The 12616-nt window shown below is 44.5% G+C and overlaps 1 protein-coding gene across 3 annotated transcripts in view; it reads left to right on the top strand.

The window, feature by feature from the left end:
- SIL1 (SIL1 nucleotide exchange factor) overlaps window positions 1-12616 on the top strand; it is a 212244-nt gene that overhangs the window by 19790 nt on the left and 179838 nt on the right. The window contains exon 2 of one of the 3 annotated variants that reach the window (XM_035014244.1): window positions 6966-7064. The exons of the other annotated variants lie outside the window; for them this stretch is intronic. Coding sequence (XP_034870135.1) covers window positions 7063-7064 — 2 coding nt within the window. The 5' untranslated portion in view covers window positions 6966-7062. The remainder of the gene's footprint in view (window positions 1-6965; window positions 7065-12616) is intronic. 3 annotated transcript variants of the gene reach the window in all.

Raw genomic sequence — 12616 nt, 5'->3', positions numbered from 1 at the left:
TCCTCTCTGAGCTTTGGTGTCCTCATCTGTAAAATGGAAATGATAATATCTACTTCGAGTGTTGGGTGAGGTTTAAATAGAACAATGTGCAGCGTCTTTCATATAGTACATCTTCATAGATAATATTCTGTCATAGCACTAATAGATTACAAAGCAATTAAGCATTTTTCTTGGGAAATTAAACTCTTCTAAATTTCTGTGGCCAGGTAAATTTTTTGGAAAGTCAGTCTACACCTTGGATTCAGTGATCAGCTCACTTCAATAAGTTCTTAGGGAGTATGTCATTCCCCCCTTCCTCACACCCTCTGCTGGCTTAGGGTCTTGTCCTTAGAATAAAGTCCCAGGGGCGCCTGGGTGGCTCAGTCATTAAGCGCCTGCCTTCGGCTCAGGTCATGATCCCAGGGTGCTGGGATCGAGTCCCATGTCGGGCTCCCTGCTCGGCTGGAAGCCGGCTTCACCCTCTCCCACTCCCCCTGCTTGTGTTCCTGCTCTTGCTGTCTCTCTCTCTGTCAAATAAATAAATAAAATCTTAAAAAAAAAAAAAAAGTCCCAACTCCTTACCCTGATTACAGGCCATTCGTGAACAGATCCCGGCCTGCCTTGGCAACCACGTGTCCTAACTCGGCCCCTTGCCTTGTATGTTTTCACCACAGTGACCTTGTACAGAGGGCCTTTGTTCCAACTGTACCCTCGCCTGGAATATTCTGCCTTTATGTTCACTTGATTGGCTCCTTGTCATTCATACCTCAGTTCTGCTTTTACTTAGGAGAAGGGGCCTGCCTTTCCTCTGTTATAAAGGAACTACTTATGTCACAGTTAACATAGACATCTGATATTTTTCTTGTTTGTTTGCTTCTTGTTGATTCTCTGTTTTCCCTCCACCAGAATTAAGTTCCATGAGAATAGGGACCATGTCTGTCATGTTCACAGCTGTATTCACAGAGCTAGGAACAGTGCCTGGCTCATAGTAGATGATCAAACATTTGTTGAATGAATGAGCTTGTGAATGAGCATGGATTCTGTTATTACTCAGACTGGTTACACAGGTGTTCATATTCATACTGCTTTGTTTCGTAAATAAGTGAAACTGAGATGACTTTTCTTTCTTGTTCATGACTTAAGTGTCTCCCCCTTCCCCCATTAATTGGAACCTTCTGAGGAGAGGCAGTTTTCCCTGGCTTCAGTTTATGTGGCTCTCTTTCTTCTTGTCATTTTGTTATTGGAAAGGGGAGTTTGTGGTTGCTGGACTTCGGGCATTGATTTTTAAGTGTTCTCAGGAAGCAAGCTTTAGCGCATTTGCTTGGAATAAAACAAACCTGAAAGCTCACCAGGACATGGCAAATTTATCTTACTCTGATTTTCTACTGACACTTTTTGCAATACTGCTTAAGTTTTTAGACAAGGACATTAGAGAAGAATTGACAAATTGACACTGGCCAGATAGAAACAAATTCACAAAATGTGAGTGAGTAACAAGGTAAGACATGGAGAGGTCAGAGTGGGATAATGCTGCTTTCTGGCAGTGGCCTGGTTTTTCATGGGTAATAGTAATTATATGAGTGAGACCCTAGACCAGTTAACTGTTCCCTTGGCAGAGGGCCTGTAACCTAGGGAACAGGAGGTGGGGGGGCGGCGGTGGTGGTTGCTCAGGAAGAGGTGGAACTCCAGCCACCTTTGTAAATGTTTGGGTCCTAAATGTGATTAGTCCTCAAAGACTTGGTCTTGAATTGAGAGAATAAAGTCCCAGACATGGATATGAGCAGGAGAGGGTGTCTGGAGCAAGGTGAGCCAGCAGGAATGGGCTTATATTGCTTAAAAGGTTTTGTGTGCATTGAGAACTGGAGCTCTGTAGGTACTAGTCTTTACTCATTTCCAAGGTCCCTTTCTCCCACCTAAAGCTGCCTCTAAGCACGTGGTTATCTTAACCTGTCTTAGGTATTGTTGACTTTTCCCCATTGATGAAGCTCTCAAAGAAAAGACCCTGTGATAGCCTCCTTGTCAGCTGTGTCCTTGCTTATTTTCCTCCTTTGAAGGACTTAGCCTTGTGGTTAACTCAGGGTATTTGGTCACTCTGGCAACTACCTTAAAGTCAGAGTCTTTTTTTTTTTTAAGATTTTATTTTTGGGGCGCCTGGGTGGCTCAGTCGTTAAGAGTCTGCGGCTCGGATCGTGGTCCCAGGGTCCTGGGATTGAGCCCCGCATTGGGCTCCCTCCTTGGCGGGAAGCCTGCTTCTCCCTCTCCCACTCCCCCTGCTTGTGTTCCTGCTCTCACTATCTCTCTCTCTCAAATAAATAAATAAAATCTTAAATAAAAAGATTTATTTTTAAGTAATCTCTACACCCAACATAGGGCTGGAACTTATGACTCCGAGATCAAGAGTCACACTTTGTGCCATAGAGTCAGTGTCTTAATGTGCTGTAGTTACCATCCTCTATCCATCTGGGGTAATCTTTAATTTCTGTTTACACTTCTTTAGAAGTTCATTTTTAGTGAAACTCCCAACTCCCCTTACAGCAGGAATTTCAGCTATAAGCCAGCAAGATAGGTTTCTGAAGATTCTGGTACCAGAAGGTAGTAGAACAGTGGCTCTCGCGACCAACTTTCTCTGGGCTCAAAAATTATTAAGCCTCTTCTTAATTCTTTCACCTCCCCTCTTTTCTGGGCTAATTGATAATCCCTATTCCTTTCGTCTTTTCCCCTGTGCTCTGTTTCTTTGCCTTGGTGGTGTTTCTACAATTCTTATTCAGAAGAGTGTTTGCTCTCAGAATGTTTCCCACCTTTCTTATGGCCAGAGTTGTAGGTAGCATGCTAGGTTCCATCTCTTCCACCTGCCAGGCTAGAACATGTCTCTCTGATTGTAGAAATGTGGTTGGGGTGGGCAAAATGCCGTTTATACTCTCACAGCCCGTTTTGGTTGTCCTCTGTAATTCGGTATCATTTAAAGGTGGATTAGCCAGTGAGTCCCCAAATTGAAGATGCACCTGACATTCATGGGTGTTGATGGCCTAAGTTTCTCTGATGCCTAATCAGGCTGTTTAAATAATTAGTTAATTAACTTACTTTTGGTTAAAAAGTAAACAAACTTGCATCTCTTTATTTTGATTTGCATTGATTTTTCTCTTCCTAAATCCTGAGTGAGAACGTCTTCAAAACCAGTTGTCAGTCTTTGTGTGTTCACATGGATTTGGAGCGTCAGGCCTTGCAGCCCTGCCCCCATATTCTTCACCTGTGCATCCCAGAAAATAACAGACTGCTATAGCCCTACAAATACAGAAAACTGATGGTTGCTGGAAGGAAGGGGGTGGGGGGGGGAGTGGGCAAAATGGGTGAAGGGGAATGGGAGATACAGGCTTCCTTTTATGGAATGATTAAGTCCTGGGTGTAAAAGGCACAGCATAGGGAATACAGTCAATGATACTGTAACAGCATTGTGTGGTGACAGGTGGTAGCTACACTTGTTGAATCACATTATACACCTGGAAGTAATGGAACATGGTGTGTGAGCTGTACTCAGATAACAAAAGAAATAATGGACTGCTATGGAAATAGCTCTCAAATGTTTCTGCTCTCTTAAACACACGTGCACACATGTGAACACATTCATTTTCTTAGGAATGGACACTCCTCTAGGAGGAATTCATCCTGTTTCATGTAAATGCCTTCCATTACAGCGAAACCCTGGAGACTTTGTGAAAGGTAGAAATAGAGAGGTTTTCTTTCTTCTTCTTCTTTTTTTTTTTTTCCCCAAAAGGCCTCAAAGCTCTTAAAATAAACCTTAAAGAACCTGCTACACCAAGCTTTAGCTCTGAACGCCGACACATTGCCAACCTGGTGCAGTAAGACTCCTTCTCTTCTCTGATCTTTTTCCTTTTTCTCTCTCAATTTATTTTAACATCCCCTTTCATGGTCTTACCTTTCTAGAAAGTTGATTCAGCCTTTCCTTGCCAGCTCTTAGCAGGAGAAGCATCAGGACTTCCAGCCCTAATTTATGGTTTACATTCCTTCTCCATTCCCTCTCTTTGCTGTTCCCGAACCTAATCTCGTGGCATCCTGCTGAACTCTCACCTGTCAGAACAGACAGTGTTACCTCCAGTGACAGGCAGCTTTGTAATTTGATGGTCAGTACTAGCTTAGCGATTTGGGCAGAATTTGGGAGCCTGTTTTGTGCATGTGCTGCTACCTGAGAAAATGGGGCTTTTTTCGTTTTTGGTACCATCTTTCTTTTCCACTGCCTGCCTGGCCCCAGTGAGTCCTGTTGCCAGGGGAAATGAAATGGAGAACTCTTTACCATGATTAATTCTGGGGTTTTATCCAATGAAGTAACAAAATAGCATTTCAGAGCAGGATGTAAGGGAGTCTCTCTGCAGTTCCCATGGAACAAGTTGACCTTTCAGTTACATTTTTCAACATCTTTGGGGGCCCATTTGAAGGGAGCTAAAGCAGTTAATTACGACTAGGCAAAGAAAACTAATTTGGAGCCAGAATATTTTAATAAGAAGCTTAAAAAACCAGAACCTGCTGATACATGATGAATAGGAATTGAAGCTTTGTTCTCTTCTTACTTAATTCTTCCCTTTTTGCATTATTATGCTTTTTGGTTTTCTTCCCAAAATGTGAGGACTTTCCATTATTCCCCTGGTGGTGGAATGAAGATGTTGTTGGTGACTGCCTGCTGAGTCTCAAACAGGTAGAGAGAGCAGAGGTGGACTGCCTTCAGGTACTACTAAACCTTGGAGTTTTGGTTCATCTGGGGAAGGGGTAAGCTTGCTTTCATTTCCAAGTTGATTCATATTCCCCCCAAGGATTCCTTGGGACTGACTGTTTTTTCTAGATGATTCTGAGAAATAAGCAATGAAGGAAATTTTGTGGATGATTTTAAGAGCATATTTGCTAGTCTTTCTGAGCACTCGGAAGCTTAGGCAAAAGATAGTAGATTTGTCTCTTTAAGGTCTTTCCTAGGTGACGGTAGTAGGCCACCAATTCATCTGATGAATTGATGTCGTATGAGTCTGATGTTATTAAGAGCTTGGCTTTGGAGTTAGATGTATTTTGTAATTCTGGCTCTGCCACTGTTTAGCTCTCTGATCTTGAAAAATGATTTAATCCCTCTGAGCCGCAGCTTCCTCATCTGTAATAGGGGGATAAAGATGATACCTATGGCATACGGTTGTTGTGTGCCCAATATATAGTGAGTAAATACTCCCCTGAGTATTCGGTATGGTTGTTATTTGGTATGGAAATAACATTTGGTTGTTAGGTATGGAAAATCAGATGGAACCTTCTTGGCAAGAGAAAAGAAGGTAGGACGTTGCTTAAAGAACCTTGAAGGAAGATAAGGGGTTGAGGGAGAGGGGAAAAAAATCATCTAGCAAAAACAAGAGTGGGAGAACTCTGGGTCCTCAAATGAGTTACCTCTTGTTTCACTACCTTAGTAAGTCTCGAGTCTTCTCCTTTGCTAATCCACCAAGTTGATTGTTCTCCTAGAAACCCTAACTGCGTAATGGCTCCTCAGCAAAGATTGAATAGCCTCATCAGCCACAAACATCCTCCATTACTGAGATATCATTATTTTTTTTTCCAAAGATTTTATTTATTTATTCATGACAGAGAGAGAGAGAGAGAGAGGCAGAGGGAGAAGCAGGCTCCCGAGGAGCAGGGAGCCCGATGTGGGACTCGATCCCAGGACCCTGAGATCATGACCTGAGGCAGACGCTTAACCATCTGAGCCACCCAGGTGCCCACCGAGACATCATTATTTTTACAAAGCACACTGCTGTGTTTTACTACCTGCACTTTGAAGTGTTATAAATAAATAAAGCTGAACCATACTTGTCAGGATAGGTTCAAAAAGTGCATTTTGGGTTGCTGTACCTTTGCCCTGACAATGTGTTTATTAGCTTGCTTGTTAATTCCAGGATTGGTTAACTTGAGGTACCTCTGGGCCAGCGCGCTTATACCAGCATTTACCCCAAGGGCTTAGAGAGAGGAGTTCAGTATAACTCACTACTTTTCTCTGTTCCTGGAAGTCATCAAGTGGTGAACAGGGGTAGGGGGGAAACTGAACTACTTGGAGCTGATAACTCCTTCCCAAATGTGTCTGTGCGGGGAAAGAATAAATTGTGGGCTGGATGGAGCAGAGCAACAGAGATTAGGAGCTTGGTGTTATGCAAAACAGTCAAGTGCAAACAGATTAGATGAAAGCCTTTATTAGAAAGTTTGGTGTGCTTTCTCATCAGGATTTTGGAATATGGGCTGTTTCACTCCCTACCTGATAATTATAACACCAAGATAATGGTTGGGCCTCTGATAAGCCTTTCCTTTGATATGGGGGAAGAGAGAGACTTGTCTGGGGGCCCTGTAGCCAGGAGCTGTCAGTGCTAATTACTTTAAGTCTTGATGGGGTCACCCATCAGACAGAGCATAGGTCTGGCTTGGTGAGGCTGTGTGCAGAAAAGGAGCAAAGCACAGGGCTTGAGAGTGCAGACCTGGAGTCACCAGGTCCCAGGTTTGGACCCTGACTTTGCCTCTCCTAACTGGATGTATTAGTTTCCTGTGGCTGCTATAACAAATTAACACAAACATGGTGGCTTAGAACAGCAGAGATCTATTCTCTCCTAGTTCTGGAGGCCAGAAGTCTAAAGTCAATACCACTGGGCTGAAATTAAGGTGTTGGCAGGGCTGTAGGCTCCAGAGGCTTTAAGGCAGTGTCTGTTCCTCGCTTTTTCCAGCTGCTGGTGGCTGCTGGCATTCCTGGGCTTGTGTTCATATGACTCTCAACTTCAATTTCAGCTTCTTCAAATCTCTGTTGTGCCTTTACATCACCTTCTCTTCTGTGACTGTGTCAAATCTCCCTCTGCCTATGTCATATAAGGACATTGTGATTGTATTTAGGGCCTGTCTGATAATCCAGGATAATCGGTTTAAGATCCTTAATCACATCTGCAAATACCTTTTTTCCTTAAAAGGTAAAATTTACAGGTTCCAGGCCTTAGGACCTGATCTATTTGGAGGGCTGTTAGTCTGCCTGCGGCACTGGGTGACCTTGGCAAGTGACTTTGACCAATGTAAGTTTGTTTCTTTACCTGTAAAATAAAAATGCTAATCATGTATTCTTTACCTCATTTCCACGAGGCTTAAATGAGACCTTGCATGCCAAATACTTGGCACCTACTGTTATTATATCCATATATGTTCTTCATTACTGTTAAACATTACTATTATTGTTATTTAGCTATCTTCTGTGAAAGAGAGAGGAATAGTTTCTTTTTTTTTTTTTTTTTAAAGATTTTATTTATTTATTTGACAGAGAAAGACACAACGAGAGAGGGAACACAAACGGGGAGTGGGAGAGGGAGAAGCAGACTCCCCGCCGAGCAGGGAGCCCGATGCGGGACTCGATCCCGGGACTCCAGGATCATGACCTGAGCCGAAGGCAGTCGCTTAACCAACTGAGCCACCCAGGCGCCCGAGGAATAGTTTCTTAAGAGTGTATTTGACTTGCGACGTCTGCCTCCCCTCCCGCCCCAACACCCATCGTGGCCCTCAGAGCCCTAGGATCCCTAGGATCTTTGGCCATCACCCCCAAGTCAGCAGGTATATCCCCAAGGCCAGTTTTTTACCCAGTCCTCTATTTTTCCTCAAGGCCACTCTCTTAGCTACTCCTCCCTTTTCCTTTTTCAGTGAATGAGCTGGTGTGTGGGAACAGGCCTCACACTTCAGGGGGGTGTTAGTGTCCCCTCAAAATTCCTTTGTTAAAATTGTAACTCCTCCTGTGGCAGTATTTGGAGTAAGAAAGTAACATTAAATCAGGTCACAAAAGGTGGGGCTCTGATAGAATTAAGGTCCTTAGAAGAAGAAACACCAGAGAGCTCTTTCTCCTCAGTGCCTGGGTACAGAGAAGAAAAGAGAGCCATGTGAGGACGTAGGGAGAAGGTGGCTATGTACAAGGCAGGAAGAGAACTCTAGGTAGAAACCAAATAGGCCAGAACTTGATCTTGGATTTCTAGCCTCTATACCTGTGAGAAAATAAATTTCTGTTGTTTAGGCTACCCAGTCTATGGTGTTTCGTTATGGTAGCCCTAGCAGATTAAGAGAGGAGAGTATATAACCTGGCTCTTAGACCCACTTGTGCCAGGCACTTGGGTAGAAGATTGGACCCTGGAATTATTCCAGTTACCATTCATTATAGTTTGCTCTATTGCTGCTTTCCCATGGATACTTGTAACTCCATAATGAAGCATGGAAGAATATTATTTTTACAGTGGCATTTAGTATCTGATAGCAATTAGCCAAAAGGTACATGTCCCCAGTGAGGTACCGTAAATACATTTTATCTGTTCTATTGCCTGCTGTTTCACGAACACATCCCTGAAGCATTTTAATCTTGTTTTTCATACTTGTCTTCAAGTGAGGAATTGTTCTGATTTGCAACTTCAGGGGATAATTACTATGTTCATTAATTTCTGTTCTTCTCTTCCCCTCCATTTATTACTGGTTTCTTGAGAAAATTTTTCCCTAAATCTACACTAACTGGAGACAAGTCACTTGATTAAAAAGGTGTTTTACAACACGGGTTTCTCTGGCTCCCTTGGCACACTGATAGGAGGGCTGTGTCAGCATCTTCTTAGCTGGGGTGAAGGTCTCCCTGGTCTGGGCTTAAATGAGTAAGAGGCTTTTTTGCTGGAGGGGTGGGGCAGGGAGGGCAGAGGTCTCTGACCTCAGGCTGCAGGGCAGAATATTTTTTGCACAGGGGTATTCCTGGGCAAGGGGCAGGGGAGGCTCATCTGGTTTTCTCTTTTCAGAGATTCAATGATAGACATTAACTGAGTATGTGCTATGTACGAGACATTATGCACAGCACTATGAGCAATGTGGTTTTTGGCTCACGGGGACGCTCAGTACGTGTTGATTTAAGTGAATGTGTGGCTAAATAGAGTGACCTTAGCATGCAGAGAGACTGAAAGGGCAGGCCCGGGGGCTCGTGGATTAAGGGTGCTGTAACCTCCCTGGAAATGTAACACAATTGGGTGCATCCTCGTGAAGGTCATGATGCCCTAGCACTTGGATCTGCAGGAGGAAGCAGTAGAAGGAGAAGGCTGTGTTGAGGATGGTTTAATTTTTTCTGGTATTTTGTGGGGCCTTGTGAGTCCCCTTTTCTTTTCATTGTAGACAGGGACTGCTATGTATGTTAGTGTAAGTGCAGATGTTTCATAAATGTCAAGTGATCAGTCAAGGAAGGAGATGGAAAAATAGTGGTTTCGACAAGTTGGTTCAGGTTAGGGCAGAGGCAGGGATGTATGTGAGTGACGTGCTGGGGGAAAAGAACTGAAGAAGGTGAGAAAGCAGAAGCCAAAAAGGATTTGAATTAATCTGGAGCTAAATGAGAGCCCAGCTTAGAGAATATTGATCTGGGCTAGGTATCCAGGGAAAGAGTGCTGGAGATTTCTGTGAGCATGAGGAGAGAGAGAGAGAGAGTAGTTAGTCTGAACATGGGTTGGGGAGGGGAGGGAACAGTGGGTAGAATGGCTGAAATCTTCCCTACCCTCCCTCAACCCCACGTTTCTCTGCATTATGATACTTGTCATACCATGTGGCAATTATTTGTTTATATGCCTTTTCTTCCCCTAGAAGGTAGGAGAAGTGGCTTGGTCATCTTTATCTTGGTTACTGACACTGTGTCCAGCACATAGCATGTGCTGCCCAGATGATTGATGAACACGCGTGAGGTTAAGGCCTGGGTGAGCCATCCATTAAGGACTGAAATGTGAGAGGTTGAGGTTGGGGTGTAGGGGAGATGAGCACATAACTGGCTGGGGTGTAGGGGGGTGAATTAGGATAGAACTGAGAAGTGAGCCTGACATGGAATCTAAATCATCCTGTAAGAATTTACTAAACATTTCTCCTGTGTCAAGTGCCAAGTGAGCTGTGCAGAGTGGACATGGTCCCTGTTGTTCAGATGCTTAGGACAACCATACTGTAAGTGTAGTAAGTGCTGTAATCCAGGGGAGTATGGGTGCTGTCGCAGCACGCATTCTGTCCAGTGGAGAGGGTCAGTGACAGCCTCCTAGAGGAAGTGTCTTTCAGAGTGAGGAGGAAGCTTTTTAGGATGGTAGGAATTTGCCACATAAAGACGAGGGGAAACAGAATTCCAAGCAGAGGGAATGACGTGTGCAAAGGCCTGGAGGTGGGAAACAAGATGTCTTAGAGCACTGGAAAAAAAGTTCCATAGAGCTAACCGTAGACAGGGAGAGGAAAGAGATAAAGCTGGAGATGTTGATCCTGGCTCGATGGTGGACAGCCTGCGTGTGGAATTTGGCCTTGATCCTGAGGGCCCTGGAAAACTATTGAATGGTTTCAAGCAGATGGGGGTATAAGATCATGTTCATGCTCTGGCTATAGAATAATCCATCTAACATTTAATCAAGGTGTGTACTTGTAATTTGCTGACGTTTTACCCCACGATCCTTTGACACTGCAGCGAAGCCTGCCCGTTTGCTTTAAATCCCTGAGTTCTGGAGCCTGAAGTGTGGTGGAGAGGTAGTTCACCTGCCACAGGCCTGAGTCCCTAGTGTTTGATCTCAGGCTCGGAGCCCATGGCTCGGTTGCAGAGCGGACAGTGTTAAGGACCACAGCTCCTACGGCTTCTGCAGCGGTTCCTGCGCTCACCTCAGCCCCTTCACAGCAGCTTGCAGTTCCTCAGCCACTGCACAGTCCTCTGCTCTGTGTGCTCAGCAAATTGAAAATTTTTATGACAATGTCAAATAATGGATAAGTTTTGAGAAGTAGGAGTGAAAAATAAAGACCTCTTTGCCTTTTCTCCCTGCAGGGGAATTTGAAAAATGTAGAAATTCTAAGTTGTATGTTAAATATCCTTGGGGTTTCCTTTCCTTTCCTTTTGAAAATTTTTATATTAACCAAAAATCTGGCTGGACGCTTGTGGGGAGATAATTCCTTTTGGCTGGAGCCCACGTTGTGAGCTTTTTAATTGTCTTTCATCCGAGGTGGGTTGGGACCCCACTGCAGTCGCCAGAGCTCATCACAGTCCTGTTGCTGGGCGAATTATCTTTGTGAATCTGTATGTTTTCCCCTTGTACCTACCTAATGAAAGCCAAATTAAATCAATTTTTAATCAAGGAGATGAATGACGGGTTTTTCCTCAGAAAAGAAAGCACTAGGCCCCAAAGTACTGGATACAATAAAAAGTGAAGTTTTTATTTGTGTACGTGCCGTTAGGCATGGCTTTAATGTCAGGAAAACAGGAGGTGCTGTTAAAATCGTATTCGGAAATATGCCATCCCAGGGAGATAAAGGAGAGTGCTTTTCTCCCTGCCCCGTTTCTCTTTCATAGCTTGTGCATGCCTGTGTGTTCACAGCACTCTGCACAGGTACGGAGTACATAGTAAGTGCTTGGAGACAGAATGAATGAACAGTTGGTTTTGAGCAGGTCCTTCGTTCGTGCTGCCCCCTCCCTCCAGCTCCTTAGCCTGCTATTTGTTCCTTCCATCCTCCATTTGTTCATTCATTCAACATACATTTTTCCTTCTTGACAGATATGAAGGCCATTGGTAGGGAATGTAGTGAAGGGAAGTTTCCACTGAGTTGAGGCTGAGAGGCATGGCTAGATCTCTTCTTCTTTAATACCTGTTTTGTCCTTTATTTTGGGAAATTGATTTCTAGGCTACCGTGGACACCCACATCATCCTCCTGAAAATTGCCTTCTTCCATCTGCTTGCTTTGGTGGAAGGAAATGGCTTCCCTTGTGGCGAGGGAGGATGGTAGAGGCAGTAGGGGTAAAGACTCTTGAGTTCAGTGGCTGTCCCCATAAGGATGTCTCCACGTACTGTGAGGGGTGGGGTTGCGGAGAGTCAAGCTTGCGTCCCCTGCGATTTGATTCCCATAATCATGGGTCTGGCTTTGGGCTCTGGGCTCCCAATGCATTGGCATCTCCAGAGGATTCAGGCAAGGCACCAAATCCTCCCTGCAGCCCACGTTCCAGCTTGTTACTGTGATTGAATGGGCTCCCTGAGTGTGATTCCAATAAAAGAAAGTGGCTTTTATTGAGAGCCTTTCAGAGGAACTCGGAGACTGGATTTTGGGTACTCCAGAAACCTTGGGCTGAGCAAATAAGAGATGAAGTAAAGCTGTGTGTCTTCTGCTTCCTCATTGTGCTACCTGGCTTCATTCTGGTTTCATTGAAAGCCTGCTTGGGTGGCCCTCACCTGAGAGGTGGGGGGTGGCTATAGCAATTTGGGCAGGTGCGCAGGAAGGGAAAGAGTAGATGAAATTGGCTGTGGCTGGTGATGGATGGGCAGGGCAGTGGGGGTGGGGGGAAGGAGAGGGAGGTATTGAGGAGAGCCTCTTGGGTTTCTGGCTTCTGCAGTAGAGCTAGGCAACCTGAGAGGATCAGGAGCGTTGGGGCAAGAGCATGAGCTTAGCTATGAACTTGCTGAATATGAAACATACAAGAGGAGAGGAAAGTAGGCGTATCCTTCAGGGAGAGGTGGCACAAACACTGCCTAGATTCTCAAGCTGCTTTCCTGTTCCAGTTATCTACTGGGGTTTTAGGCCACTGTGGGGAGTAATACAGCCCAAATCCAGATTCTGTTGACTGGCTCTT

This window comes from Mirounga leonina, unplaced genomic scaffold (assembly GCF_011800145.1).
Source record: "Mirounga leonina isolate KUSES-001 unplaced genomic scaffold, KU_Mleo_1.0 Mir_168, whole genome shotgun sequence".
Lineage (NCBI taxonomy): Eukaryota > Metazoa > Chordata > Mammalia > Carnivora > Phocidae > Mirounga > Mirounga leonina.
The sequence above is the reverse complement of the archived record's forward strand: the minus strand, read 5'-3'. Positions and strand labels throughout refer to the sequence as shown.